Source organism: Melanostigma gelatinosum (assembly GCF_949748355.1).
Source record: "Melanostigma gelatinosum genome assembly, chromosome: 18".
Lineage (NCBI taxonomy): Eukaryota > Metazoa > Chordata > Actinopteri > Perciformes > Zoarcidae > Melanostigma > Melanostigma gelatinosum.
In genome coordinates, this window is record NC_136651.1 from 12,231,174 (window position 1) to 12,258,245 (window position 27,072).

The following is a 27,072-nucleotide window of genomic DNA, read 5'->3' on the forward strand; positions in this document are numbered from 1 at the left end:
TAAACCCTTCTTACTGTGCAACGCAGAGATCAAAGGCTCACAATAAGTGACAATTCACGCGTCGTGTGGCTCTGTAAAAACAATGACTTAGAAGCGTCTAAGTTCATGATAATTGTAAATTAGCATAATTAACAACCCAGTGATACCATATAGGGCTATGCGTCCTGCTCGATACGTCCTGCTTTTATTGGAGACCCATAGAGAAGTCTTTACAGTGTCGGCAGCAGAATTAAGGGACATGCGTAAGCCAAATGTCACAGTATTTGCTCTCCAACAAGTGAAAGTAGCCGTTGCCTGTCATCCTTAGAAATATAGCATGTAATGTGTGTGTTTACCGTTTACTTTGTTTAGATGATTCGCAAATTATGTCACAATGCTTTTTCCCCCACTTTCTATTGTTTCTACAGTTGGGAAGTTAGAAAGTATTAGAACAGTGACACATGCTCTGTACTCCAGCACACTGGATTTGACATGAAACAATGACTATGATGTGGATTTTCAGTTGACTTTGAGTTGAGGGTGTTTATATACAGGTCAGGTGAACAGCATTGGGATTACATGCATTTTAAGAGATCTGGTTTCATAAAGAGATGGTAATTTGAAAACTATTTTATTTTAAATGTTCAGTAAAAAAAAAAAATGCATGAAATTAGCTCTGGAGTGTATAACTGCTAGATGTCGGAAGACATTGTTATATTTTTTCAAGATGTTTTTTCTTTGCTTTTTGACCTCAGTCTCGTCTGGTGAAAAACATGCTCAGTTGGATTTAGGACAGCTGACTCACTCAAGACGCTCAAAATCATTCCAGTGTTTGGTCATAAAATGATCCTTGGCTGCCTTGTCTGTATGCTTAGGATGATTGTAAAGGGGCTACAACACAATAACGGCGTGAACACCTTCTAAAGCTCTGTAACATGGAACCCAGCACTTAGACCTAATAGTCGTTATTACATTTCATAACCGTTGTCCTTGAAGGGTGTCAAATGAATGAAGCGCACCAAATACTTTCTGGCTGCTTTCTTTTATATATCTCTACAGGTCCTCTCTAATTCTAGTCAGAATAGAATAGTTTGATGAGAATATATTAGATTTTTTTAGTAGCCACATGAGAGATGTACCTGATAATGCACATACTTTTAGTAAATAACATTTTCAAAGCACAATTATGTCTTGTACCAGGAGTATTTTTACAGTCTTGTATTAATACTTTTCTTAAGTAAACAGTCTGAATACTTCCTCCACCACTGTGCAGATCACAGATCTGTGTGATGTGTAACACCTAAGTGGTCTGCGCGGGTGAGTCATTTCCCCCCTGAGTCATCAGGGGAATATGCGATTATGGGGCGAGGTGGAGAGTGTGAGTGGAGAGTGTGACCTGAAGTGTGGAGTAAATTACATGTGACAACTACGGTCTAATTATGTTCTCTTCTATCAGTCTTTCCTCAGGTCCTCTTTAGATCATGTCTCCTTTTTTAACAAAATAAATACTTTTTTGTTTTGTTCAAGTAGGTTTTCCATTTGTCCATTTTGGAATGGTCTCTGGTAGACCCCAAAAAAGGTAGAAGTTGTGTTGTGCATGTTAAAATGCATGTTTTGCAAGAGATGGACCATGAGTGAAATATTCATATTGCGTCTGCATTATGATTTTGAAGGATGATGTACGACCTGCTTGGCATTTTGAAAATAACACACGCCTCCTAGCCAATCAAAATCAAGTGTTCTCCATCAAGTGTAATCCTGCCTTAACCTGCATCAATGCAGACTTTACTGTACTCAACCACCCACTGCTCACCATGGCTAGTGGCACGATGCCACCCAGGTCCTGCGGTGCCAGACGGATGACAGTCGGCACCTCACTGGTCAGAGTACGGGTGAGCGGATACTCCACCTGCCACGTCACCTCCCTCCCGTCCTGAGTCATCATCAGCCCGTTCACCTCCAGGTCCACCTGCAGCACTCGCTGGTAGCCTGGTGCCTCGGCCCTGCAAGGAGAAGATAGGGAGAAGATGTGTGTCAGTGGCGGATTTTGATAAAAGAGGAGGGCAACCGGAGGAAGGCAGACGGCAATCAGAAACAAATAAAAGAATGACATTAGGTGGGCGTCAAAAGGAGTGAGAAAGTTGCAGGTAAAAGCAAAAATAAAACCATAGAAAAGAAGGAGATAAAGACAGTGAGACGTTGAAGGGAGGGAGACATGAGGATGACGGTGAAAAGAGAAGATGGAAAGAGGATGATGAAAAAAATAGTGTAGCAACAGGAAATAAGCGTGTTGAAGACGGTGAGAGAAAGATTGAGGGTAACGGAAGGGAAATGGTCTTCAACGTCCACTAAGGAAAAGGACTGAAGAAACAGCAGCTGACAAATCAGCTGTACCTTTTAATCAGGTTTAAGAACACATCCAACACAAATATTGTCAGCCTTTCATGTAGAGGGCGGTTCTGCTGTATTACATGAAGATGTTGCAGAGGGATATGCTACTTTTTAAGCATCGTGTCCCTCATCTCACAGTCTGATATGAAACGAATCGCTATTGAGATTCATTCTCACATCCACACAGAACCATGATGTGGCAAAAAAAGAAAAAAGAAAAGAAAAAGCTATTTATTTCTTCCCCTTGCAATATGGAGCTGGTTTTGCAGGGATTGTCAGGACCAAGCAAATCATTTTCTTGCAGCTGATGGAGATGCAAACAAAGCAGAAAAAACAATGAATGCCAAATAAAAAAATCCTCTAAAACTTGTTTGATTTGCTGAGCTCTAGGTTTGATCAAGCTGGTGCCTCTCCCTTAGGTGTTCTTTGTCACAGTCAAAACCCGATGAAACACCTTTTCCAGCATCCCGCGCACAGATATGCATGCTGTCTTGGAAAATACAATTTGCACTTGGTGATCTGGAAGTGACTCACATAGGTAAACAGTCATGTTGTGTAACACTACTTCTTTAGATGGTAGTAAAAACAGAAGTTTGGAAAAGAAATTGAAATTCAAGAGGGATTATGGGTATGTGTTTTGGGCTTTAGTATAAAGTTATGTTTAATATATACTGTAGACTTTTTTTTAATTTCTGTCCTGAGCAGAATGTTTGTTGTTTGGTTGCCACACAATTAAAACAAGCCTGGAGAGAGTCCAAACTGAGCGTGAGGAAGGGGGGTGTCGGGGGTGAGATCCAAGGTTTTCCTTGAACATATTTTGGCCAAGCCTCTATTTAAAACTCCCCCTTATGTGTTCGCACTTCAGACGCCAGCCTCACTTCAAAGTGCAGATGTAAGGACCCAGTCTGGTAGAAAAGTATGAGAAAAAAGTGTTTGGGAAGCTGAAAATCAGTGTGGATGAAAACAGCTTTTATAGCAATTCTGGGTCAGGCAAAAGAAAAGAGAAAAGCTCATTAGTGGGTAATGTTGTGAATTATACTAAATATGTTTCCAAATGCCACTGAGAAGCTTGGGCACAGGGCGATCAGAGATAAATATCGGTATGAATCTGGCCACACGGTGAGTGCTGTTGAGATATAACTGCTGTTTGAACACAGCACAACAATACAGGTATACTGGGGTCCATCACAGTTGGTGGTGGTTCTTTGTCAAAAAACAACAACACCACCCGATACAGTACAACATGTTCATTCATTCTGATAAACATGGGCACTGCAGATGATTTTCAGATGCCACATACACCGTCCTGCTGCCTTAAATACTCAGTTGAGCACCAAATGCGTATTAGTCCGCGGCTGAAAATAGTCCTCAACAAATGCAATATTATCCTCTCCTGTTTGAACAATGCTTGTTAAAAACTACAGTGCCCAGGTATTTAAGGACATTACTGAGCCATATTAGTCAAAATAAACTATATATTTGTGACCTGTTTTTATCGATTTACATCTTCAGTGGGAACAAGTGGGCATGTGGCTGAGCAACAGGCAGAATCTTTAATGGTTCCCAGTACAAGAAAAACTACTGAGAGCAAACATCTCCACACAACCCATACTCTAGATCCTAGATTGTAGTCCTATATGTTACTTATAATGTTATACTGTCTGTTACTTTTAGGTTGATTGCTGTGGACCTTGAGTATCAGTCACTTGTCGCCATCCTTCACTCTTTTCCTTTTTAATTTCTTTCTAAGAAAGAAATTCAGAGTACTGTGGAGCCATCGTGGGATATTCTCTGCTGCCTGGCAATATGCTGGGCTCGGGAGTAGTGACTGCAGTGATTATGTGGTGTACTATTACAGCCAAATCAATTGCTCTACAGTGAAGCTGCAAACAATCAGAGCTTTAGTGCTGCATACTACAATACAACTCCCCTCGACTCCCTATTTAATCTGTCTTTTTTTCTGTTGTCTTTATTATTGTCTTTGCTCTTTTTCATCACCTCTCCACCCCCCCCCTCTTTCATCTAAACCCTCTGGCTCGCCTGCAGTGCAATGCTGCTCCCAATAGAGGGCAGTTCTCTCTCTCTCACCCTCAGACTTTAAACCGCTGTGTGTTTGGGATGATGAATGTCTGCAACCCACTGGTCGGAGAGCTCAGCCTTCTTCCTCCATGTCTCATTAGAAACATAACTGCAGCGTGGGCCCTTTTCTCAACGAGATTACCATACAATTCAATACACCCCCTGGCAACTATCACTTCTGCCCCGAGGTGGACTCACAGAGACGGAGACAAAACAAACACCGAGCGGAAACAGGGTTAAAGGAGCGACAATAAAAGCAAAATGCCTCCTGGGATCAGAGACTCTGCCACTGCTGCAGAGAAGCGGACAGTGACAATGCCGCGGTATCGCAGCAGGTTTGTTGTGGTGAAATGAGGTGGAAAATCGGTCATGTCATTTTGAGGAGGCCTTTGGGGATATCTCCATTTGTCAGTCTTATTGTTGTGTGTGAAAGCACATGAAAGTTGTGTGTCTGTGGGTGTTTATATTCACTAAAACCTCAAACAGCTCAATTCAGGTAAAAGTGGTTTTATTTTTGTCGAATATCGGGAGCCAGAAGACGACGGGATTCACTTCACGGCCAGCGACCAATGTGAGGACATGCTGTTCATAAACTGCCTGTGGCAGCGCGTTTGTGCGGTTAGGTTTCTGTGGTGTATTTTCCTGCCAATGAGAACCAGTTTTGATTTATTCGCTGAGAACGGGATGTTTGCGTTTGTGACCTTGCGCGCACACACACACAGTTTTTCAGTGTTTGTTTTGACTCGGGGTCAGACAAACAAGAGAGGAGGACATCTGCGAGAAAGTGCCTTCCAAGAAAGACGTGTTATGATGCATACCAGCGACATTCAGTGACTGAAGACATTTTTCTCATTCTATATTCCTCGCTTCTTGTTGCTGTTAATCTATCCGCAGATGGTATGTTTGCCGTAGCCAGTTAATGTCTGCCTTTGGCAATCTTAATGTTTTACACAAATTATATTTGTTGACTGTAAGATGGTTTGAAATGTCAGCAAACAATGCTCACCACAGGTTCCTGGAACTCAAGGTGTCTTCTTCGAAGTGCTTTGCTTTTCCAACATTTACAGATATTCAATCTACAATGATACAAAACAGAGAAATGAATAATGCACATTCCTCAAAGGCTGGGATGTGTAATTTTTTTTGGGCATTTAAAGGGTCTAAAAATCGGAATCTCTGACCGCTACTTTATGCTGGTTATTTCTTCATGTCTTATTTGAAAAATGAAACTGGTGAGTATTAATTGTTCTTACAAGCTTTTCTTAAGGAAGGGAAAGAGCTTACAGCCTTGCTCATAGTTATTTCATTCACGGTAACATTTAAGAACACTTGGCAAACTTTGGGTGAAAATGACAAGTTTTACTTCTGCAGTAAATTCCTGGAGTTTCCACAGCCTCATAGTGATGATAAGGAAGTCACCGGGCCAGGAAAGAGATAGTTCAAGTGTGAAACTTCCCATAAAACCACAGCTTGCTGATTTTATATCTCTTTTTTTGTATTCTTCTAACTTTAGCTGTGTCCCCTGCCAGTCTTTATGCTGTGCTGAGCTGATTGACTGGGGTTTTGCGCCATATGAGCAGGTCATTGATCTTATCTCGGCATGAAAGTTGAACAATTCCTTTAACGACATTCTCACTGTGCAGAGAAGATGTTTTGGTGAGATGTACTTACTGCTCTTGCTTGCTCTCTGAGTGCCCTGTATGTGGTGACACGGATGATTTGCTTTTGCAGCTGTTTTAATTATTTCTAGTTCACTTACCCTCCAGCTGTGCTGAGTAGTTTCTGTATTTGGAGTCCGATGTCTCTCAAACAAACACAATTTGATTCTGATTGGTTCGAAGACCTCGCGGGAAAGCTGATGATATCGCCAATGAATGAAACATTTTGTCAGCAGGATCTCCATCCTCTGCTTACGACAGTGCAGTTATAAAGGTCACTGCACATTTAACAGTGGAGACTACCTGTGACTACTGAAGTTCATCCGCGGTGTGTGCGTAATGAGGTCATTTAGCCTGATGTAGGCTAGTTGGGGGTCATTGGAATATAACGATTAATGAATTAGGATCTGGTGTAGCAGAAACCGTATTTTATGTGTGTGCATCTCAAGGGAGTCCAGGCTCCCCTCTAATGAGTTTCACTATCTCAGGTCTAATATCTCTCCCCGATGATGCTAATGAGGTCCTATTGAAACCGGCAGTACTCCCTTCTCTATCGCACCAATGAACAGCAGACCTGAGATGCAACTGAATGTGATAGTTTGGAGAAGGTTGTTACAGGCGAGTTAGTCAGACCCTCTGGGGCTTGGGAGGCTTGATGAAGCGGGAAGGAGTGGCAGAGAGAGACACAGACGGCAGAACAAAACTAAATGTGCCAAAACAACTTCAAAATCGTGTGAATAATCATCACTTATTCATCGTCAAACGACTGAGACGAGGAAAATTCGTCCCCAAAGACAGCTCAGTGAGCCGCGTCACACTTGTTAGTAGTACATGTGTGGCGCTCATGAATCACTTGCACTAACTTCCTAACCTTGTGCTGTCTGGGGTGGACTGGTGGCTCTCAATCCAGGGACGCCTGTTTCATCTGTGTGGACTGGATGCGTTTATGGAGCGATAAACATTGACATTTGACAGACTGATAATGAAAGAGATCATAAAATGAAACCATGACAAGAGGCAGATCAAACGTAAAATAACCAATTTATGTATGCTGGAGATTTCCCCCAGGATCTATCAAACCATGCGACGTCAGCACTGGCCCTGTCAGAACAGATTAGTTTGCTTTCACAGTAGGCCTGCAAAAGGGCCTGAGTGCAAAAGGGTCGGGGGTGCGGAGGGTGAAGAAAAACTGAAAGAGAAATAGTGCAGTTCTTCTACTAAATTGCCTTTTTGGTCTGTCTCTTCTTCAATATTTTCTGAAATAACCCCCCTCTGTTTTTTTTTCTGTTGCTGCTGCACATTACCACTTCAACTGCCGACTGGTCCATTTTCTTTCTTTCTTTCTTTGTTGCCATATTTTCCCTTTATTCCTCTCAAACGGTGTGTGAAATGAGAGGATTCGGGCATCCTGCGTGAAACAGATGCGGCTCCGTGCATCGACCAATCAGAAGGCAGTGTCGCCACTCTGCACCGTATCGAAGCACAAGCCAATCGGAGCCTTAAACAAGTGGACGACACAACACAGACATTTCCCGAAAAATTGGAGGTGTTAACACGGTGCAATCATCTTCTAAGAGTTGAATCCAAGTCAGAACAGAAAGGCGATGTCATAGCAGCGAGTGAGCTCTTTAGTTTTACCCATATGACCAAAATCATCAGTTCAAAATTGATGCATCAAAGACCTTCACCGTCCAACACTTTTCACCAACAATCCTGTCTCATAAATATTCAGTTCAAATGCAACTAAACATAAGCCCACATTATATATTGTTTTCAACATAACAGAGTTTATATTGAACAGTTAATACTGAACACACCTGCAAGACTTTCACTGTCAAGGAATTACCTTTCGGTAGTCCATCCATCACTTTTGTCCAGACTGAAATGCCTGAACAACTATTTGATGGATTGCTTTGACATTTTGTACCGATAGGGTATTCTTGGTGCCAAGAGGATTCATCTTACTGACTCTGGTGACCCCTGACTCTTCCTCTATCACCACCAGCAGGTCAAATCTTTCACTTATTCCCTGAAATATCTCAAAATATACGAGATGGATTGGTACAGACTTGCATGTAAACCTCAGGATGAACTGTGAAAACGTTGGTGATCTCATAACTTGTCCTCTACTGTCATCCAATTTTAGAGTTCTCAAGTATTTTGGTTGATGATCAAATCTCTGCAAAACCAATGCTAACTATAACTATAAAATGTCAGCATGCTAACACGCTAAAGTAAGATGGTGAACATGGTAAACCTTAAACATGCTACAAAGGGGAAAGATGGGGGAAAACATTTTTTTAAATCTATGCTGATTTTAAAATGGAATGCGTTGCCTTTTTTGCTATTGAGCAAAATAAAATAAAACAATTCTTAGCAAAGTGTTTTAGTAGCCTAGACCTAACACACAGGTTCACAGGATACAAAATCTCCTTTGTACGCCTTATCAGCGGTTATCAGCCTCGGTCTCGTAGACATGGGTTAGAAGGGGCCTGCTACATCTACTAGTGGGTTCAGTGGGCCGGTTCACATCCTTTCAAATGGTTGATCGTGGGTACAAAAAGACGAGTGGACGAAACAATTATGACGGGAGCATACAGGAAGTCAGGTGAAGTAGTATAAAGAGCGACATGGTCTGTTCGGGGTGGCGGTCGAGAGTGATGCATGGGGACAAACAAACACAGGACTTGCTGTTCGTGTCTCACGTTTAAACCGCAGCTCAACGTTGATTTATTTGACTGTATGTTACGCTACTTGAGTACTTATTTCCACCCAGGTTGGCCCCTCTGAAGCATTCGAATGGTAGTGATGACCAGTGGTAACGCCCATTCAATCAGCTAACATTCAAAACCATCCTGTACGATGGTTATAGATCTACAGTTGCCTATAATAAAGACCAGGCCAAAGCAAATTCTGAACAGATTGAGACGGGGATGTTCACAAAATGTTCACAGATTCAGTGGTAAAAAAAAGAAAAGCATTTCTCATATGGTCTCACTGATGGTCTATTAAGATATGCATACATTTGAAATAACACTGATTATAAATTGCAATCTGGGAATACCAAAGCTAGTTTGTATAAAAAAAAAATGTTTTTAACCTCTGAAAAGAGAAATTAATGCAGCCTAAAAAAACCCTTTGAACATAAGTGTTTACTTTTACCTCTGAGTCAGCTACACTGAAGTGCGAGATTAAATAATTTGCAGAGGTGAGGGGAAACTTGTTTTTCTTCCAGTCCCTCTGGATGTATAATATCACAAATGAGTGGATTCCTTGACAATCAAGGCATTGAGAGCACCCACACAACGGCTGCTAGATCGCCACCCAGCACCACCATCACCCTTTAACTTGTGTGCTCTAAACTGTTTTTAAGGGCCAGTTGGTGGTTACGAGCCATGCACGCGCCAGACAGTGATTACAATACAACACAATCCATCAGTGTATAAACAGCGTTTTCTATCCCCCTATTGATTTCTGTGAGCTGTAGGAGTGTTAGTAAAAATCTCCAGAGAGCTATGGGGCTCATCCTCTTATCCTGGACAATAAGATCAACTCAGTGTGACTGGCTCATCTCTCCCCTTGGAGCTTTAACTCTCCAGCAGAGATGACACTTATTCCTCTCCTTGTTACTCACATATCTGCACAAAGATGACAAAAGGATGAGATCAAGTTTCTCTTTTCGTTATTTGCCTCTCAGTTGCTGGCTGCTACTGTTGAATCTCATGATGAGCACGGTTTTCGGCTTTGTGTATTGCAGCCTGATCGCACTTGGAGTCTTTCCTCTCTCTTTTTGCTTTTGGCTTCATTCGCAGTATCTACACGGAGAAGGCCCAACAGAGCACTTAAATGACGATACGGTGTACAGCACTGGTCAACTTAAAGAATGGCAACCTCAACTAAGTGCCAGCCACAAGAAGTATGATGTGTTTTATACGTTCCTGTAAGAGTCCCTCTTCTCTATTTTGATAGTCTGGAAATAAAACTTCTGACTCCTTTTGGAAAAAAAATAACCAAATTAGAGGCTACACTGTTTACCTTTGTAGATGGTGGTGCCACTCTGCATTTACCCTTCATTACAAATTCAGGATTTTTCAGGTCTTTTTCAAACCTCGGGGGGTGTAATGGTGAAACAATGACGAATAGAGGAGCAGGTCAAATATTGTGTGTGCAGGCTGGCAAGCGGCAACAACCATGACTGATGGTTGAGCAAATGAGATGCAGATCCTCTTGTTGCCTCCAGCTGTGGGCCTCAAAGTGTGACAATGATAGTGTTCAAATTGTTGTGAAAATGATTTCTCCAAAGTCTGCATATTGTGCACAGACACCGTGTTCATGTTTTTCTACAGTCCATGGACACGTGTGTTCAACATACAGTTAACCCGGATGAATTAAGGTTAAAATGATCAATAATGCATTTATTTGCAATGCGTGTTTTTTTAAATAATCAGCTATAGACAGTGAAATGAAACTCTTGTGTAAAAACCTTTTACTCCACGCCTTCTTTGGGACTTGCAGGTGCAAGTCCATGAAATAAGCATCCATTTTTGTTCGCACTCTGGAGCCCTGAAAAAATAATTGAATGTCAAAATAAAAAAAAAGGTGTTAGTAATCTTGAGCCACAAGAGAGTTCTGGCGAAAAAATGCTTTTTGTATTTGAAAATTCAAAAGATTGTATTGAAATGTGTCTTTTTTTAGGTTAGCCTGATTTTCTATGTTCACGTTACAAAGCGTAGTATAGTTGTGCCCTCGCTGCAGGTTTTTTAGCTGCCTCTTTGTCCAGCCTTTCTTTGCCTCTCCAGTTCTAATGAGCTCTCCACTTCTCTTTCATCAGAGTTAGGCTGATTCATATTGTTGTGTTGTGGGTTCGACTTTTATAATCTCACACTTTGTTTCACTTGTTTCTGAGAGTGTAAATCCATGACAGTAGCATTAACATACCCCAATGGAAGGTTTGGTATTTTATGTTTCTTTTATTTTTTAGTGTCCCTTGTGGATCATTGAAATGGCTGAATAGACTTTCAATGGATTTTCTTTTCAAAAGTATAACTAACTCGTGCATAACTAACTCGTTATGATAGAAAAGCCTATTTGGCCTATAAATATATTTTTTTCAATTTAGTGTGAGTTTTAGCATTAGCCTCACTCTATTAGAGCTGCAACAAAAAATTAAACAATTTAGTAGTCTATGAAATGTCTCCAAGAGCCCGGAGTGACGCCTTTGAATTGCCTGATTTATCCGACCTTGATCCAAAAACCCAAAGTTGTTTAATTTACAATATGACAAAGAACAGTGATACATGCTTACACTTAAGAAGATTGATATGTTTTGCAATTAGGGATTAAAGGATTATTAAAATGGTTAAAGATTAATTTTTCCCAATTGACCCACCAATTAATCGACTAATCTGTGCAGCTCTACACTCTGAGCAGCGTGTTTAAAATGTCTGTGAATGTCTGTGTGCTGGAAATCCTTTGACAAGCTCTTGCAGTATACCTCAAATATGAAATGCACCTCGAAGAGAGCTCTAAAGCATTGACAGGAGGCAGGGATTCAGCAGGCTGATTTATTGGAAGAAGAAGTGGATCAGAGGGTTTGAGCCGAGGGTCCCAAGGCCAATAGGCCCGCCTTATCAAACACCACCAGGCTCCATGGCCAATCTCCAACTGTGGGCAACTCGACCAGTGCTGGCTCTGGTTGCTGATAAAAGTCAGATTGAGGAACTACAAAGCTTTGTTAGGAGGCGAAGAGACTTTGATTTACTTTTGCTCAAAAAAATATGAATATGCTCGATTCCTAAATGTATACAAGAACACTTTACTCTCTTATCTGTATTTCTAGTTCACAATTTAACATGTGAGGAGAGTTCGGACTGCTATGACGGAAACAATTGTGTCGGGGCTTCCCTGTCTGATATTGGACTCATTACCTCGGTCAGAACATGGAAAGACTGTTTCATAAATGTGGCCTCTGAACACCACAGAAAAAAAAACACAACAGACTGACATAATAGATAACCAGAGAAGTTAACCTCCTGTTGGTTTCCAGCTGTTCATCCCTTGGATTAGCCAGAGAGCAGAGGCCTTATCATAGCCCCAGAGGGACCAATCAAGCATGTTTTACTTCATGCAGGTCAAGGATATGCAGAATCCAAATTCATGCTGTAAAGGGGGAAGGCTGGATGGAGGAGAAGGCAGTGCGTATCTCTGAGTATAAATCATTCTCTCCGAGATTAAATTAGTTATATTTCATGAGTGGCATCGCGTGCGTTTTGATATCCATTAATGACGACAGGCTTGAGGGAATAAATACAACTTTGTGTTTTTACATTGATCATGTTGGAGTCTAGACTGAGAGAGCTGTTTCTTTTTATGGAGCCTTTATGATTGCATAACAAATTGAGACGGCCCAGCAACACATTGGACTCACATGCCACTCATGCAAATTCAATTAGACACGATCAATGTTGCCGATCCATCTAGCGATCACTTGGAAGTCTTTTTTAATTTAAGGGACAGTGAGGAGGGAGCATTCCAGCGATGCATTCGTGGCCCTCCGGGTAAACACGGGGAAATAAGATGTCTGGATGATTGCTTATAGGGATTACGAAACGCATTCAAATATTTTTCATACCAGATTGTATGCTACCACCTCTACCTGTTGTGATAACAAACAAATAAATTGAAGAAAACAGCAGTTCACAAACATACTAATTAGACCACCTGGGAGGGTGATTGCTTCATCTCCCCGAGCCATCGTCTACAACATTGTACTTTCAAAAGACCATTCACACGTTCAAATAAATGCATGCACGTACGCACGCACACGCGCGCGCACACACACACACACACACACTCTAAATATCTGCATTTTGTCTGCTAGAGCTTTTGAACTGGTGTTAATTAAACAGATTACAACACAGAGCTAATCAAAACTGCCACGCTCTTCAAGGCTCAAGCTAATGGTAGTCTAGTCTTTAATTTCCCACTTAATCAAATACATATAAATAGGTGCGTGTGTGCGCGCACACAGATTGCCCCAGCAGGCAGGTCATTAACATCTGTGCTTCTCGCTGATGCATGGAGAGTTACTCCATTGGAATTAGATTGCACTGTGAAGGGACCTTTGATTGAACTCAGGTTTGAAACGCAGTCCCACTGGTGCTGCTCGGTCTGGCCATTGATTGTATGTGTTCATTCGCCATCTGAGTTAAGCTCGGCGCAATCAGAAAGAACAGCACGAGGCCCTCTGACCTCACCCTGGGTGAACTGAAGAGGACGGAAGATCGAACTCCTTTCCCGTTCAATCTTCACTCATCATTGTTCTGTCAATTATTCCGGCCCCTCACGACTCTCTGCCGCCGAGTAAAGCTGCCTTAGAGACACATATTCACCAACCCAAACAATGTACATTTGCATGGGCTCACGGTTCACGGGGTGTAGTCAAATGTCAGCACTGAATGAACAACCAAGTCTTGATTCAAATCTACCCTCATGTACATAATCATGTAACTGTAAATGTGCAGGCTCATTTTACATCGTCACACATTCGACGAGCAGCTACCATATGGAATATATTCACCATATCCAATGTAGGATGACACTATTGCCAATGATAAAAAAAAATGCAGATCTGAATGACTCATTTCTACTATTTTCTAATGACAGGTTTTCCATAAGAGAAGCCACATAATAACTGTCTTGCATTTCGTAAGAAGGCTGGAGAAAGTGAGAGCAACCATTCATTGTGATGGGGCGAAGACGTGATGAGAGCAGGGGAATATTGCACCCCATATAACACCTCAAGCTATTATTACCATATCATGAGGACAATCAATCAAATTGGGTTAAAATGTACATGCTGTTTCAGAGCCACTCAGATATGTATAATGGGATCATGAATACAGCACAGCGTGGATTGTTCACACTCCTGGGGCCCCAGGTAACCTTATGTGTAATTGAATACAGAATGAGATGCAGGGACCAACACCCCTCCATGTATTTATTCATCCATGTTCACATTCTGGTCGGTTGCATACCTCAACTGGTTTGATAAAAATATGTTTTTTTGTGTTACTGTTTTTCCATTCCAACTGGGTAATAGGGTTGAAATAAGCCCTATATTAATAAGAATATGTTCTGACACTTGCATATATTGTAATATGGCAAATGTTGACAAACAAATGAGCTGTGTTTCACTCATGCGTATGCTTGTTTTTCTAGTGGCAGAAATTGATGCAAATTCAGGAGTCGACAAGAAATGAAATCGAGAGGAGACGTATGCACTTACTGGGCGTTTATATGCAGAGAAAGACTGCTGCTATGGTGCCCATCGATACTCTTATAACCTTCTTTGTGAGTGTGTGTGTGTGTGTGTACATTTGCATTTACCTAAATATTACCTAATATGGTGAGATATTGGCTCAACTAAATGTTACCAGTGTGTATGTGTAAACAAGCAGGTGCAAGATGAGCAGCATTGTTCTCATTGTTTACCTGCTGCACTTCTTTGCATGAACATGGAGGACTGACAAGTTGACCTGCTGTCGGGCCAATGACTGACCCGGTCAAAAACAGAATATCTGCATTGAGAACTTTCAATTGTGCTTTGGGTTTTGTCTCTTTGGCAATATGTCTTACTACAGTCTAAGGACATTACACGTGCTAAAAAAAAGTGTGGTGTGTTCAAAAAACGTAAGTAGAAGTGCTTTTTACTGTAATAACACCAGTGCTGTTTTCGGGCACGATGTTGTTTTCTGTTTTTGCCTAAAGGGTCCGCTTTGGGGTTTTGGGTGAGCCAGTGGATGTGAGGAGCTGCTCAAGGGCAGACATGTTTTCATGTGACTCCTAATAAATCATCCATCGTTTGCCTCCTTCTCTTTGGAGTTCTTTTACCGGAGATTTATTTCCCCACAAAATTCGGTGATACACAACAGATTTTGGCAAAGAGGATGGGATTTCCTCAGGGTGATGAGAGTTTTTAAGACGAGACAAAGCGCAGCGAAGATGGCGGCGGCATTCGGGCAAAGTGAAGACTTTTCCCTTTAAAACGAAAAACGAAGAAAAACATTCAAAGCCTATTTGGAAGGGTTAGAACCGCTCCTCTTAGCAAACTGGCTGAAATATGGCGATGAAAATTCAAAGGCAGTATTGTGGGCAGAAATAACCACACGCTGCTGATGGACTTTAGTGCACCATTGAAGATGTCGGACTAATTTAATTGCAAAAAGATACAAGTTAAACTCCAGAAACCAGAGGGAGGACAAGTCTTTAAATGAGTACAAGTTGAGGGAACTATATCTACTTGCAGGTTTAGGATATTCCTAGATAGTGCATTCAGAGATAGATCTGAGCACAGGGTGAAAATAGCAGCAATACGCCATCGAATGCTCAATGCGATGGGATTTGCACACCAAGTGAAAAAAACAGAAAGCCCAGTCTAGTCAAGTCTTTTGAGGCTGAGGTTGAGGACACTTTGTGAAAGTAAGGGTAAATGAAAAAAGGCCAAAATTGTAAGTAGACACAGGAGTAGCAGTAGCAGTAGCAGAAGGTAAAGCAGATGTCTGTTGAGAGTGTACAGGAAACAGTTGCTTGCATAATTGTCCAGCATTTATTTGAGAGACTGGATCAAGAAGTTAGAACTGGATTGGTCTTCTGTAAACAGAGCAACATTTGAGAGTGTGGAGGAGTTATGTGAGAGATACCCCGAGGTGCACAGCCCAGTCTAGGGAAGGTGATGGGGATCAAAGCCAAACTCCATGTCGTACCAGGGGCTATTCACACGTTTTGCAAACCGCCTTATGCACTTGGGGGGGCTGATAGTGTTATTTCGCCTGATAATTACAGTGAATTTTACAGTGAAATTGAGGAGAATCTGTGGGGATATCTTTTAAAGCAGAAGCGTAGCATGCCTGCCACAGCACCTTGCATACTTGGCAATGGGCTACAGGTCCTTGGGAGAGAATACACCTTGATTTCGCAGAGGATAAAAAGCAAATGTTTTGTGGTTTTGTTATGGATGCATATGCTCGCTTATCTGCAGGTAATCATTTTGAAGACCACCACAGCCAGCAAAACTGTTGAGGTTTTGAGAAACCTATTTGCATCATGCCGATTGCATGAAGCGGTGGTGACGGACAATGGACCTCAATTTACTTCAGCGGAAAAGTGATCAAGAAAGTTATTAGGAACACATGAATGTCTGTATAAATGTACACGGTAATCCAGCCATTCATAATCAATCATGTTGACTCGTCGCAACCCTAAAGACCGCAGCTAACTCGCATGACGATGTAAAAAGGATATATGCTGTACTGGAAGGAAAGTTTGCATGGATGCGTATCAGCAGCAATTTCACCTAACAAGAATCTTTATGGACTTTATTTATATGGGAATTGTGGCTTTTGTCTTTCCCTGGCACACTGCAGAGTATATGCTAATCACGTCAGTCTAAAACAAGCTTGGGGTTTCCATTCCTGTCATTGATGCTCGCTTCCTCTCTTTCACAGAAAACCCCTCAGAGGCTCATGTCACCTCCCTCAGCAGATGGCTGGGGCAAACGCAGAATGACAGGCCTCGATTTCACTGATGCTTAAAATATGAATTCACCAACTGTTGTAGAACAATTTGAATCTTTAAACTATTTTCACACCGGGGCTTGCGCACTGGGAAGACTTTCCTCATCAAAGGCTCGGCACAGCTCTTAAGACTTTTCATGCAACTTCCGTGCAAGATTTGTTTTTTTTAAATCCTAACCCTATAATACAATAGTCCGCACGACTGCAATAAGTGGAAACATGATGAAACACACACTGTAAAGCATACATTGTTGGCCGGAATATGATGCCATTTATTCTGGCGTTGTCACTCAGCGGTAAGACTACGGTGTTGTTGTTAGATAGCACCACTAGAGCTTTGGTTTACAGGCTTGCATCATAGAAGGTGTTGTAAGGCTGTCTTGTCAGTCTTTGAGAGTAAGGCTTACTCCCACTCTCTCACAGTGGGAGACCTCTCTGGCAACAGCAGACAAATGGAATGCGGTGGCATGATCCATGATCACGTAACGTAGACTTTGATGGGTGAAAAGATGCTGGAGGTATTTGTTCACTTGTTTGTTTGTTCGTGTGTGTGTCTTTGTGTTTGTGTGTGTCATAGAGTACGTGTGTACGCACACAGATGGGACTCACATGAGTAAAAAAACACATTTGAGTATTATAATCTTCACAGCATTATGGCCTGCACGTCAGTCAACCCTCTCCCCTTTTCTGTAGAAGTAACAAAAGCAATAGTAGGTTGTACTTAAGAACATTTTGGTCCACTTACAGCTCAGTAAGTGGACCAAAGTCTGAGTTGAATGCCGTTTTATGAACAGAAACGCTAGCACAAGGAGACAAAGCAATACACTAAATGTGTCTTCTTCTGCCTTCACAAGACCGCTGCAATACATTCGTCCCTTAATTAAATAAAATCAAATCATTTGAATGAATCATGACCTACTGTGAGTGACCACATTTCATGAAGGTGCTGAGGAAAATGTTGTCCTATATCAGAACAGTCAATGCAATTGTTCTTTCATTGATTTTTATTCTGTTTTAATGTGAATCTCCATCACTAAATTTTAAGCTCTCAACAATGCCAAATGCGTACAGTATGATTATCCAGCAAATTCAGCATGCGAGGAAGGAGGATAAATGTGAGTCATTGCCTTACGTCTCATGTATTTTTCTTTTTTTTAAATGCTTGCGTAATACGGAATAGAGAAATCTGGTCGAATACATGACTAAATTGGTGTGAAAATCACTAGGAAGAAGCATGGGTAAGTGTCTCTCACACTCACAAAGGTCATTGATTGAAGTATAATTTTTTGGATGCTTGATGGAAATTTAATCAGTTACAATTGTGATAATTGATCAGGATTCTTTTTTTTGCCCCCAGCAAATATGCCCAAAACATCCAAGCTTCTCCAATGTGAGCATCTGCTGCTTGTCTTTGTCATATACAATAGTAAACGTAATGCCTTTGAGTATTGGTGTGATTTTGTGACATTTTATAGACAAAACGCTTAAAACGATTGAGAAAATAAGTAGCGTATTGCAGTTTTTCTCGATTGCTAAGACACATTTCTTGAAACGGTCACCCATTCTCTCAAAACTGTAAACACAAAACCTCATCTTCAAGCACTGTTTACAAAACCTCTGAATCCTCTTGCAAAATGAAACTTTCGCCTCAAAACAGTTTTACCTGTGCTCAAAATCAAACACTGCTCTCAAATCACAAACAAAGTGATCAAAATAATATACACCATCAAGCAGTCAGTAAACAATACACCAATGAATAGAAAACACATTGTTCAAAACGTATAGTTCTCAGGGAGAAGTCGATTTTTAATCTCAAAACAAATTTCACATGAACGAAAACATGTTCTATTACAGTCGCTCAAAATTGATCAGAAATGACTACTGTGCTTTTCTCTTTGAAATGTCTTTTGTTCTTCCTCCTCCTTGTACCCCTATTTGTACAGTACTGTACCCTGCATCTCACAAACATGTCCTTTGTCGCTGTGATACTGTAATTCTTGTTCTTTGTTGATATGAACCTGCAACCAGTCAAAATATATTGAGCAGTCAGTACTGTTACTGTAACAAATAGAAAGCACCATGTTCAAGGCCATACAATTTGTTTATTGTACATTATACAGCCTACAATGCACTGTAGGCCTACTACAGCATACAATACTACAGTGAAAGGGACAAAAATCAAAGGAGTCAACATATCATCAATGTGCTTCTTCTTGTCTTTGGGCTGGGTCAGGCCAGAGCACTTCGTCGACATCACCTTCAACCACCTGTTTGCTCTCTAAACTGGCTTATATTGGTTGTGTCACATCATTTGATACAAGTGAAATCCATTTTGAGTGATTGTGTTTAATCAATGACATGTGTTCTCTATTTGTATTTGATTGTTGCCACTTGTGTTTACCAGTATGGATGACATGTGCATTAGAGTGCAGAATGTGTTTTGAGACTGAGAATGTGTTTAGAGTTTTGCAAATTGTGTTTCACCATGTGAAATAGTTTAAGGTATTGACAACAGACTGGACAATTAGCTAAATGAGTTCAGGCAACTGAGAACTTTGTTCAGCCAATGGGTTTTAGTGTTTTAGCAATTGAGAAATACTGTAATTAGATACTTCTAAATACAAAATAAGTTGTAAAAGCCATCCCTGACCAAGCCTGTGAGAGAACAGAGAACACTTGTCTCCCTTTATTTTTTTATTTTTCTACTCAGCAGTGTCACTGCTCCCTTTTCCCTTTGCCAGATGCTGAATATTGCACGAGCATTGCAGCTCTGACCGTGATACTCCCGCCGTGTTCAAACAGAGCCAAAGCACAAACGATGTTCGCTTCCGTGTCTGAAAAAGGGCTTACGTTTGTCAAAAGCTTGACTGCTGTTGAAGTCGGCCCCGTCTCTCTCTGTGCACGTGTTAATTTGAGGGACTGGCTAGATTGAGAAATGTCGGCCATTAGAGTCTGTTTATTTTGATTCGTTGTTCGATGCCGCGCCTCACCTCCTGCAATTACAAATCAAACTCCTTTTGCTGCTTGAACAAGCCACTGATTGCCACGCTGATTATTGGGCCAGAGAACTGCCATTGTGGTTATAAAACCTTCATTTGTTTGTTTTTCTCAACTCTTCCCCTCAATCAAACAGGAACTCCAAATTGTGTTAGCTTTTATTAAAAACAAACAAAGGAGCCAGAGGCAGCTTGTGTACCTGACATGCATGGCTGATGACTCTCTTTTTAAATATGCAATGTGATAGGGCTGTAACGGTTTGTGCACTCATACTGTGTGTGTGTGTGTGTGTGTGTGTGTTTGGGGGGGGGGGGCATGGTCTGGTGCATGCTGCCGCACGCAGAACACATGGAATGTAGATTTTGCAACATTCGCCCACAAACATTTAGCTGTACGCCGTTAGCGACATATGCTGAAGTTAGCACATCAAGCAGATTGGCAGGCGAGTCAGTCACACTATGGTGAACGCACATGAAAACGCCAGAGCTGGGTTCCTGGTCAGCTACAACAGCATCGGTGAAAGATTTGAGTCAAGGCACAGGGTTAAGACAAGGAGTGTCGCCTCCACCGTTGTCGGGTTTGTGGGTACGCACGTTTCGACGGCATCACCCAGATGTGCCAATCACCGGGATAAATGTTTGGGTGTTGTGCATAAGTTTTATCTTTTTTATATTCCATGTATTTGGTTATTTTCAGTTTTATAACCTATTGTGACCTGTGGCCTTTTGGTGTTTTTTCACTGTTCATAAAGCGTAATGCAGAATTATTTGGTGTCTTATTTTGATTTTGAAAATAGTTCACAAACGTTGCCAGTGGGCAAAATGCTACCTCAGTCCCCGACAAGAGGATTCTCTCTGTCTTTAACACTTACTGTACTCCGTTCAAAACAAATACTGCTCATTAAAGAGACGAGAGTATAGATCATACATTTCTGGGTTATTGTAGTAGCGGTAGTAAAGATGCATCAAAGGAAATACATTTATGATCAAAGACAAAACCAGTCTTATTCAGGGAGTTAAGAGACATGTCCAGAGATCCAGGGAAAATAAAACACGTCTTGGGTGTGCCCACGGTTTATTTGTGGGGCACGAGACATGCTGCACTAGTTTAAAAGATCAAATGATGTTTGAAACATTGGTGGCACATGAGTTAGGATTGTCCATGAGCGTTAAAGTCACTAGCTGTAATGGCCCTATCAAATGTAAGCACAAGAGAGGACTGTAAGAGAATTCATAGAGGAATGCCATAATTCGTTTATCACCAAAAGCGGGTTATCACTCAGAATTTAAAAAGTTAAGACTTCAAAACTGTCCAAACATGAATGAAATAAATGTGAGATGATTCTTAAAGCCAGCTTTAATAACCAATCCACGGACTGTTAACCTTGATGCGTTCAGAAAATGATAACGGCGTTGGCAGAGCTCCACGAGAGGGGAGCACTCCACAGGTTTAAGCTAGATCTGAGTAAGGAATGGGGAAATCAAGGTTAAGGGATGTAATTCGATCATTAAGGATTAAAGATTTAGTAGACATGGAGTGAGAGTTTAAAAGAGCAAAGACACCTGGAGTAAGGGGCTTAGCTGAACTGGAAATACTACAGCAGACTATAATGAAGTTACCGTAGCAGTGGAAGACACAGAATGCATAAGGTACTGGTATCAATGCTCGACACGATCCTAACAGGAATACTGTACGAGTCCAGGGAGGTACAGTCAGGTCAGGGGTCAGGAGGTTATAATGAAAAGAAACCTATCCTAATGCTTTTGTTTTCTCCCCCCTGCTGCACCCAACTCGCATTGAACTGAGATTTTTGTGTACTGTTACATCCCTACACAGCGTGACTATCCCGTAGAGAATGGGCCCACCCACTTCACTCACATCAACATGTGCAGACACAAAGGCAATGCGTACATGAATCCCGAGTGTGTGTGAATTCCCGTAGGCTTAATTACGCCAACAGCTGAAGAGCATGTTGAGTTGAATAGTACTTGAATTAGCTTGACGTTAGGGAGAAGCAGTCTCTTTCCATGGTCACTGTGAGGACACGGAGGACCGTCTGGTGAAGGACAACGCGTTGCATTTAAGTGTTCCACTACGTCTTCATAACAGAGCGGGCAGTGTTGTCCGATGACCATTGGGCCACTTTGAGATTGCATCAGTCAGCTTTATTACAGCCTGGAGACCTGCACAGTCAGTGTACGTAGCGGCCCATGTGTGGCTAAATCTGCTCTGCTTGAGTAAAGGGAGGGACAGAAACCACACCGGGGTCCTGCGTTGGGTTTATTGTTCACAAGCTGTTGAGAGGGGGTCTGATGAGTCATGACAGCTTAGTGCACGAGACGTGCTGCCTTAATTTGGATACACTTGAGTCATTTTGCATATCTGCTGTAAAGAAGTGTATTCTCTGTAATGCCTCTCCCCTACCAACAATCACTTTATAGGAGTTTATATTTCCCCAGCTATATTGGGTACATGCATTCTGTCAGACTGCATTTTATGTATACCCTCTCTATAATGCACAGTCTAGCAAACAAGTATTTTATTTTGTATACAGAGAAGAATAATACTGTATGGGCATCTGTGTTGCTGAGACATTTTCAGCAAAGTTCGGATGAGGTCTGGCTTTCCAGGATAGGGTTTCCTTATCTCACTCTGCAACCTTTGCTGTCTTCATCCAGGTGCTTCATACAGCAGCCTGTGACACAGATCATCATAAAAGAAAAAATATAGAACTGCAGGATTGGTTTCTAAAGTGCTTTCTTTTGCCAGACTGATGCTAAAGAAATCCAAAAACATTTTGAGACCTTAAGACGTGTTGTTTTTACTCTAATATAGACAATTAATATCAGCCTGGTAAATGAAATCCATTCCCACTCAGGCTTTCAGACAAACTGTAGCGATATCAATTCGTCATAATATTGAGTGCGGTCTCTGTAGTTTGCATAAAGAGCTGCAGCTGCAGAGGGAGAGAAAAGGGTTCACACAATGAACACAACCATGTATGTCATTATGTTTACGTTGTTCATGTTAGTCTAATTGAAGCATTCAGAGACTCTATCACATCAAACAGCAATCTGTTGGTCTGCCTGCCTCAGTTGTTATGTCTTTCGGATAAAAACCAAAAATGAATGTGAATAAAACAAGCATACCACAGGCTGCAGCAGTATGCACTTGGTAATAGCTTTTAGTGTCCAGCATGTGTCGTACTGTAGGAGGAATGATCAAATGAACTTTATCATTTCACATTCTCTGTGTCCCCCTGTACCTGCTTTTCCTATTAACACTCCTGACATGTATTGTGTCACACCTCAACTCTCAGCTGCCTCTGCAGAGCACAGACAATCAGTACAGCGAACATGTGGCTGTTAAAGTAACTGGACCGGTGTTCAAAACAAGGCAGACACATCGTGCACACCTCCCCAAAGTGCATTATATTACATTATAACACCAAGATAGATTGACTATAAGGCCACAGTTGCCTGTTACATCTCACCTCTTTGATTTGGCTGCTGGGAGTTTAGTCATCAAGCCTGTTTGGAGCCTCTCACACGGCGCTCACACTATTGGCTGTAATGTCGCACTTCCTACCACGAGCCAGGGGAGACCCATTCTGCTCCCGATGTTTATCTTGCAGCTTCTGGCAGTGATGCCGTTTTAACGGTCGGCAAAGTGAGCTTCTATTGACATTAGGAGAAATTTAATGTTCAAGGGCACTTGTCTTTTTAAACTCCTTGGCTTTCATCTCCACGTATTTCCATTACCCCATTCATATTCTGGCTAATGAAGATCTTTTTTCACTTAGCCTGACCGATGGGATTTCTCCTACCCATAGGACAGCAGTAGAATAAAATGAGTATGAACCCGTTACTGGGGAGGTGGAGGAAGTATGGCAAAAAGGAAATCCGTGCAGATTCCGGGGAGCCAAAAGATTAGATTCATTTAGGAAATCGCTTTTAAGGCTTTCAGACATAATTGAACAAATATTGCTCCGCTGTAGCCTCCAAGCCAGCCGGAATCTCACAAGATGTATTTATTTTTCTATTGTAGTCTGGAAAAAGATCTACAGACAATCGACAGAGCCATCCAAGTGTAAGCTTGACCAATCAGAGAGCTATAGATGATGTGACTGCAGCACCTCAACGCCTAAACCTTGTTTTGGGCTAATAAATGAAGCAATGCCTATTCCTCCTCCAAAAGTAATGTATAAAAAAAACAATGTGAGTAGGACAATGTACGAGTCCAGACTGTTCATTTTATTCCAGTTTTGAAAGTGTGTTCGTCCAGTAGAGAAGACCACACAAAGCAAAGAATCATTTTCTGAGCTTCACAAGGATTCTCAGGAGATCAAACTGCAAAGGGTGCAAAGGACATGATACCAGCTTCAACATGTATGACCTTGATTTGAGCAGTACTGTATAATTCAATGTCTCCGCACTCAGAAGGAAATAACAGCCCAGCCAGGGCGTGTCACTTCCTGTGTGCAGCTACTTTGTCTTTGCCTAAAACCGTTTAGCTGTCGAGTTGAATGTCAAACACTGTACAATGGCGCGCACACACTTGCACACTCAAAAACACAGTTATTAATCATCAACACACACCAGCACACATGCATACTTCAGCTCATACCGTCACGATCGGAAAGTTGTGATCAACTGACACCGCCAAAGCTGGAAACTGTCACATTTGACACAAACTGGTAAGTCAAGTGAATTTCTCAAACTTGTAAAACATTTTGAATAAAAGGATTGTGCAAGTAGTTTGGTATATTTAGCCCATAAACTAGATATCAGGCTACACACTGCCTGTTTGGTCTGTCCCCTCTGGGCCACGGAAACATCGCGGTGGAACATTGGCCGATTCCGTGAAGAAGACCCGCTCCCTGTGTAGATATGGGCAGCTCCTTCTAAGTTATCAAACCACGAATAAAAACTAGTTATGATTGTTGTATTACATTTCTGCCAATAGATCCATCTAAATCCTACAAACTGCACCTTTAAGTGCAAGCAAGAGGCAACGCAGTGTTGCTCAAACAATACATTTTAGTTTCTACACTTGGGAGTCGCTGGGGAACTTTGTGGCTGGCAGTGCCATTGAATGCTTCAGATGCTGAGTCATGTCCTCTTTCATCCTCCCTCTTTGCAATCACTCTCTACCGACACCTGTCAGAGAAATGAACAAGTGCGCTGCTGCTTTCTGGTTGTTCATCAGGGTGTCCACTTCATATTTCATTCACACATTGATTCGTCCCGTAGAAGGAGGGAGTCGGACGTACCTTTGACTGAAACTGTTCTCCTTCCTCCGACAGTGGAGGGTCACAACCCTGTGACCTTCGCTTCTGACATCCTGACTCACCGTCCATACAACAGGGTTACTGGCTCTAGCTCCCAGAAACGCCACCCCGTCATTCAGCTTCACCCTGAAACACACAGGTTAAAAGAAAAACATGAGATTAGAACTGCCCAGTCCATTGCTGGAACTGTCACCAGAACAGCTCACGAATTAAGTTTCAGAGCTCCAGAAACTCACCCGGCCTCTTTTATTCTCTTTCTCTTCCCTGACACAAACAAACATGTTCCAAAGACAGAAATTGGCTTTACTTTTCTCAAGGTGTCAAAACAAACTTCAAACACTCTTCTTTTTCTCTATCACACACGCAAGGACATTCAATTATCTCCTGAAAAAAAATGTTTGGGGGCGATAGTAACAAAAATATGCTTCACTCATATAAAAAACCTGTTTATTATTTTTAAAGTATTTTGGTGGTTGCTAGGTGATGAGAAAACAATAATTACACTTCCAACTAAATTGTGTGGACAAAGGAACTCTATTATTTGGATAATCATCAGTGAAAAACAACTCAAAAGCTTTCAAACTTTTTACGTTTTATTTCGGGTGAATATTGCTTTGGGGAAGTGAATCTGGCAGGTACAAGTCAAGCAAATCATTTCATTAGCGCTGATGGAATGGCGAATAACCATGACCTCCTCCTCTTCCAGTGTACTGACACGCTGTTGCTCTCTTCCTCCTCTTCCTCCTCTTCCTCCTCTGTCACATGCAATTACCATGAAGAACGTGAGCAGCTTTCAGTGCCTTCTTTTCTAACATTACAAATTGCTCCTGTTCGAACCGCTGCCACAAACGCCGCAGCATATGCGTTTTATGCGGTGAAAATGATGGCACGAAAAGCCGGATCTGAAGTAAAACACCAACGGCACAAAGAAAGGCGAGGAGAAAGAAGCGTTTCTATTCAGTGAAACATGAACGCAGGGTCATTTTTCCCCGGCATCAATCTAATTGGAGACTGCGAACAACTTGTAAAAGATGAAGAGAAAAGAAACTGAGCGTTAACGGTGGGATAACGACATGACAAACCATGCAGCAGTCCTTAGAAGAGCGCAGCCATTACATCTTCAGTGTTCAACCGATCTTCTTTGATCCTATCCAGGCCGCCGAGGCGGTGATAACTGGCCTCGTGTTGGTCGCTGCTTCTGACGAGCAAAGATAAAGGCCGCCGGTGTGGAACACACACACACAATAACTAGGAGGAGGCGACTGATTGTCGTCTGCCCGCCTGTCTTCCAGTCGTTGCGGCAGCCACAGTAGTTACTACAAACTGACAAGCAGATTCAGCACTGGCGGTGGACTAACAGGACAGGCGATAATCAACTAATATGAACTTGAGTCTTACGTTGTTGTATTGATGAAATATAGAAGCCCAATTAGAGCGGGGACATGCTTTAGGTCCCAGGATGATGTCGAGCAGCACCTTCTTCCTCTCATTTTCTTTTTCTGCTAACGCATGACGGATGCCATTAACTTATTGTGTTTGCATCAGTGCTCAATTTAGATTTTGAACTGATGGTTTCAGTAATTAAAATTGTCAGTACTAATTAACACATGCATAAACGTGCTTGTTTAGTCTTTTTATAAAATATATATGGCTTATATTGTGTTTAGTAACTGTATTTGGCATGTCATAGAGTCAAAAAACGAGTTGATTGATGGGTTGAGTTCTGATAAAGAACGACTCACTCCTGAGCTACAGTGTAAGTATGCTGTCCATGGTCCTGAAACTCTGTGTTCTTAATGACTAGCCCTTTCTTTCTTTCTCTCTTTCCTCATACTCTCTCTAGTTCTCTCACACGCATGACAGACAAACCCAAGCATGAACTATAGCCAACAAGTAAGCATGCTGAACTACCAAATGCCATGTTGTAAATGAGATTGCTTTGGCTAATATGATTTCTGTTGAAAGAGGAGGAGGAGGAGGAGGAGGAGGGAGTTAGGGCAATAAAGGAAAGCGATTCGAAAGGAGGCCCCTTTCACATGCATCAGCACATGAAGCTGCCTCATTAATTCCATGAAAACCTGCATCAGTGGGATGAGTATTTACA

At 41.7% G+C, this 27,072-nt stretch overlaps 1 protein-coding gene across 1 annotated transcript in view; it reads right to left on the bottom strand.

Annotated features, from left to right (window-relative positions):
- Nucleotides 1-27,072, bottom strand: part of LOC306792830 (transmembrane protein 132C) — a gene marked incomplete at both ends in the record, with an annotated part of 129,017 nt that overhangs the window by 27,649 nt on the left and 74,296 nt on the right. The window contains 2 exons of the mRNA XM_079290169.1: nt 1,793-1,982; nt 24,951-25,094. Of these exons, the coding sequence (XP_079146295.1) occupies nt 1,793-1,982; nt 24,951-25,094 (334 nt within the window). The remainder of the gene's footprint in view (nt 1-1,792; nt 1,983-24,950; nt 25,095-27,072) is intronic.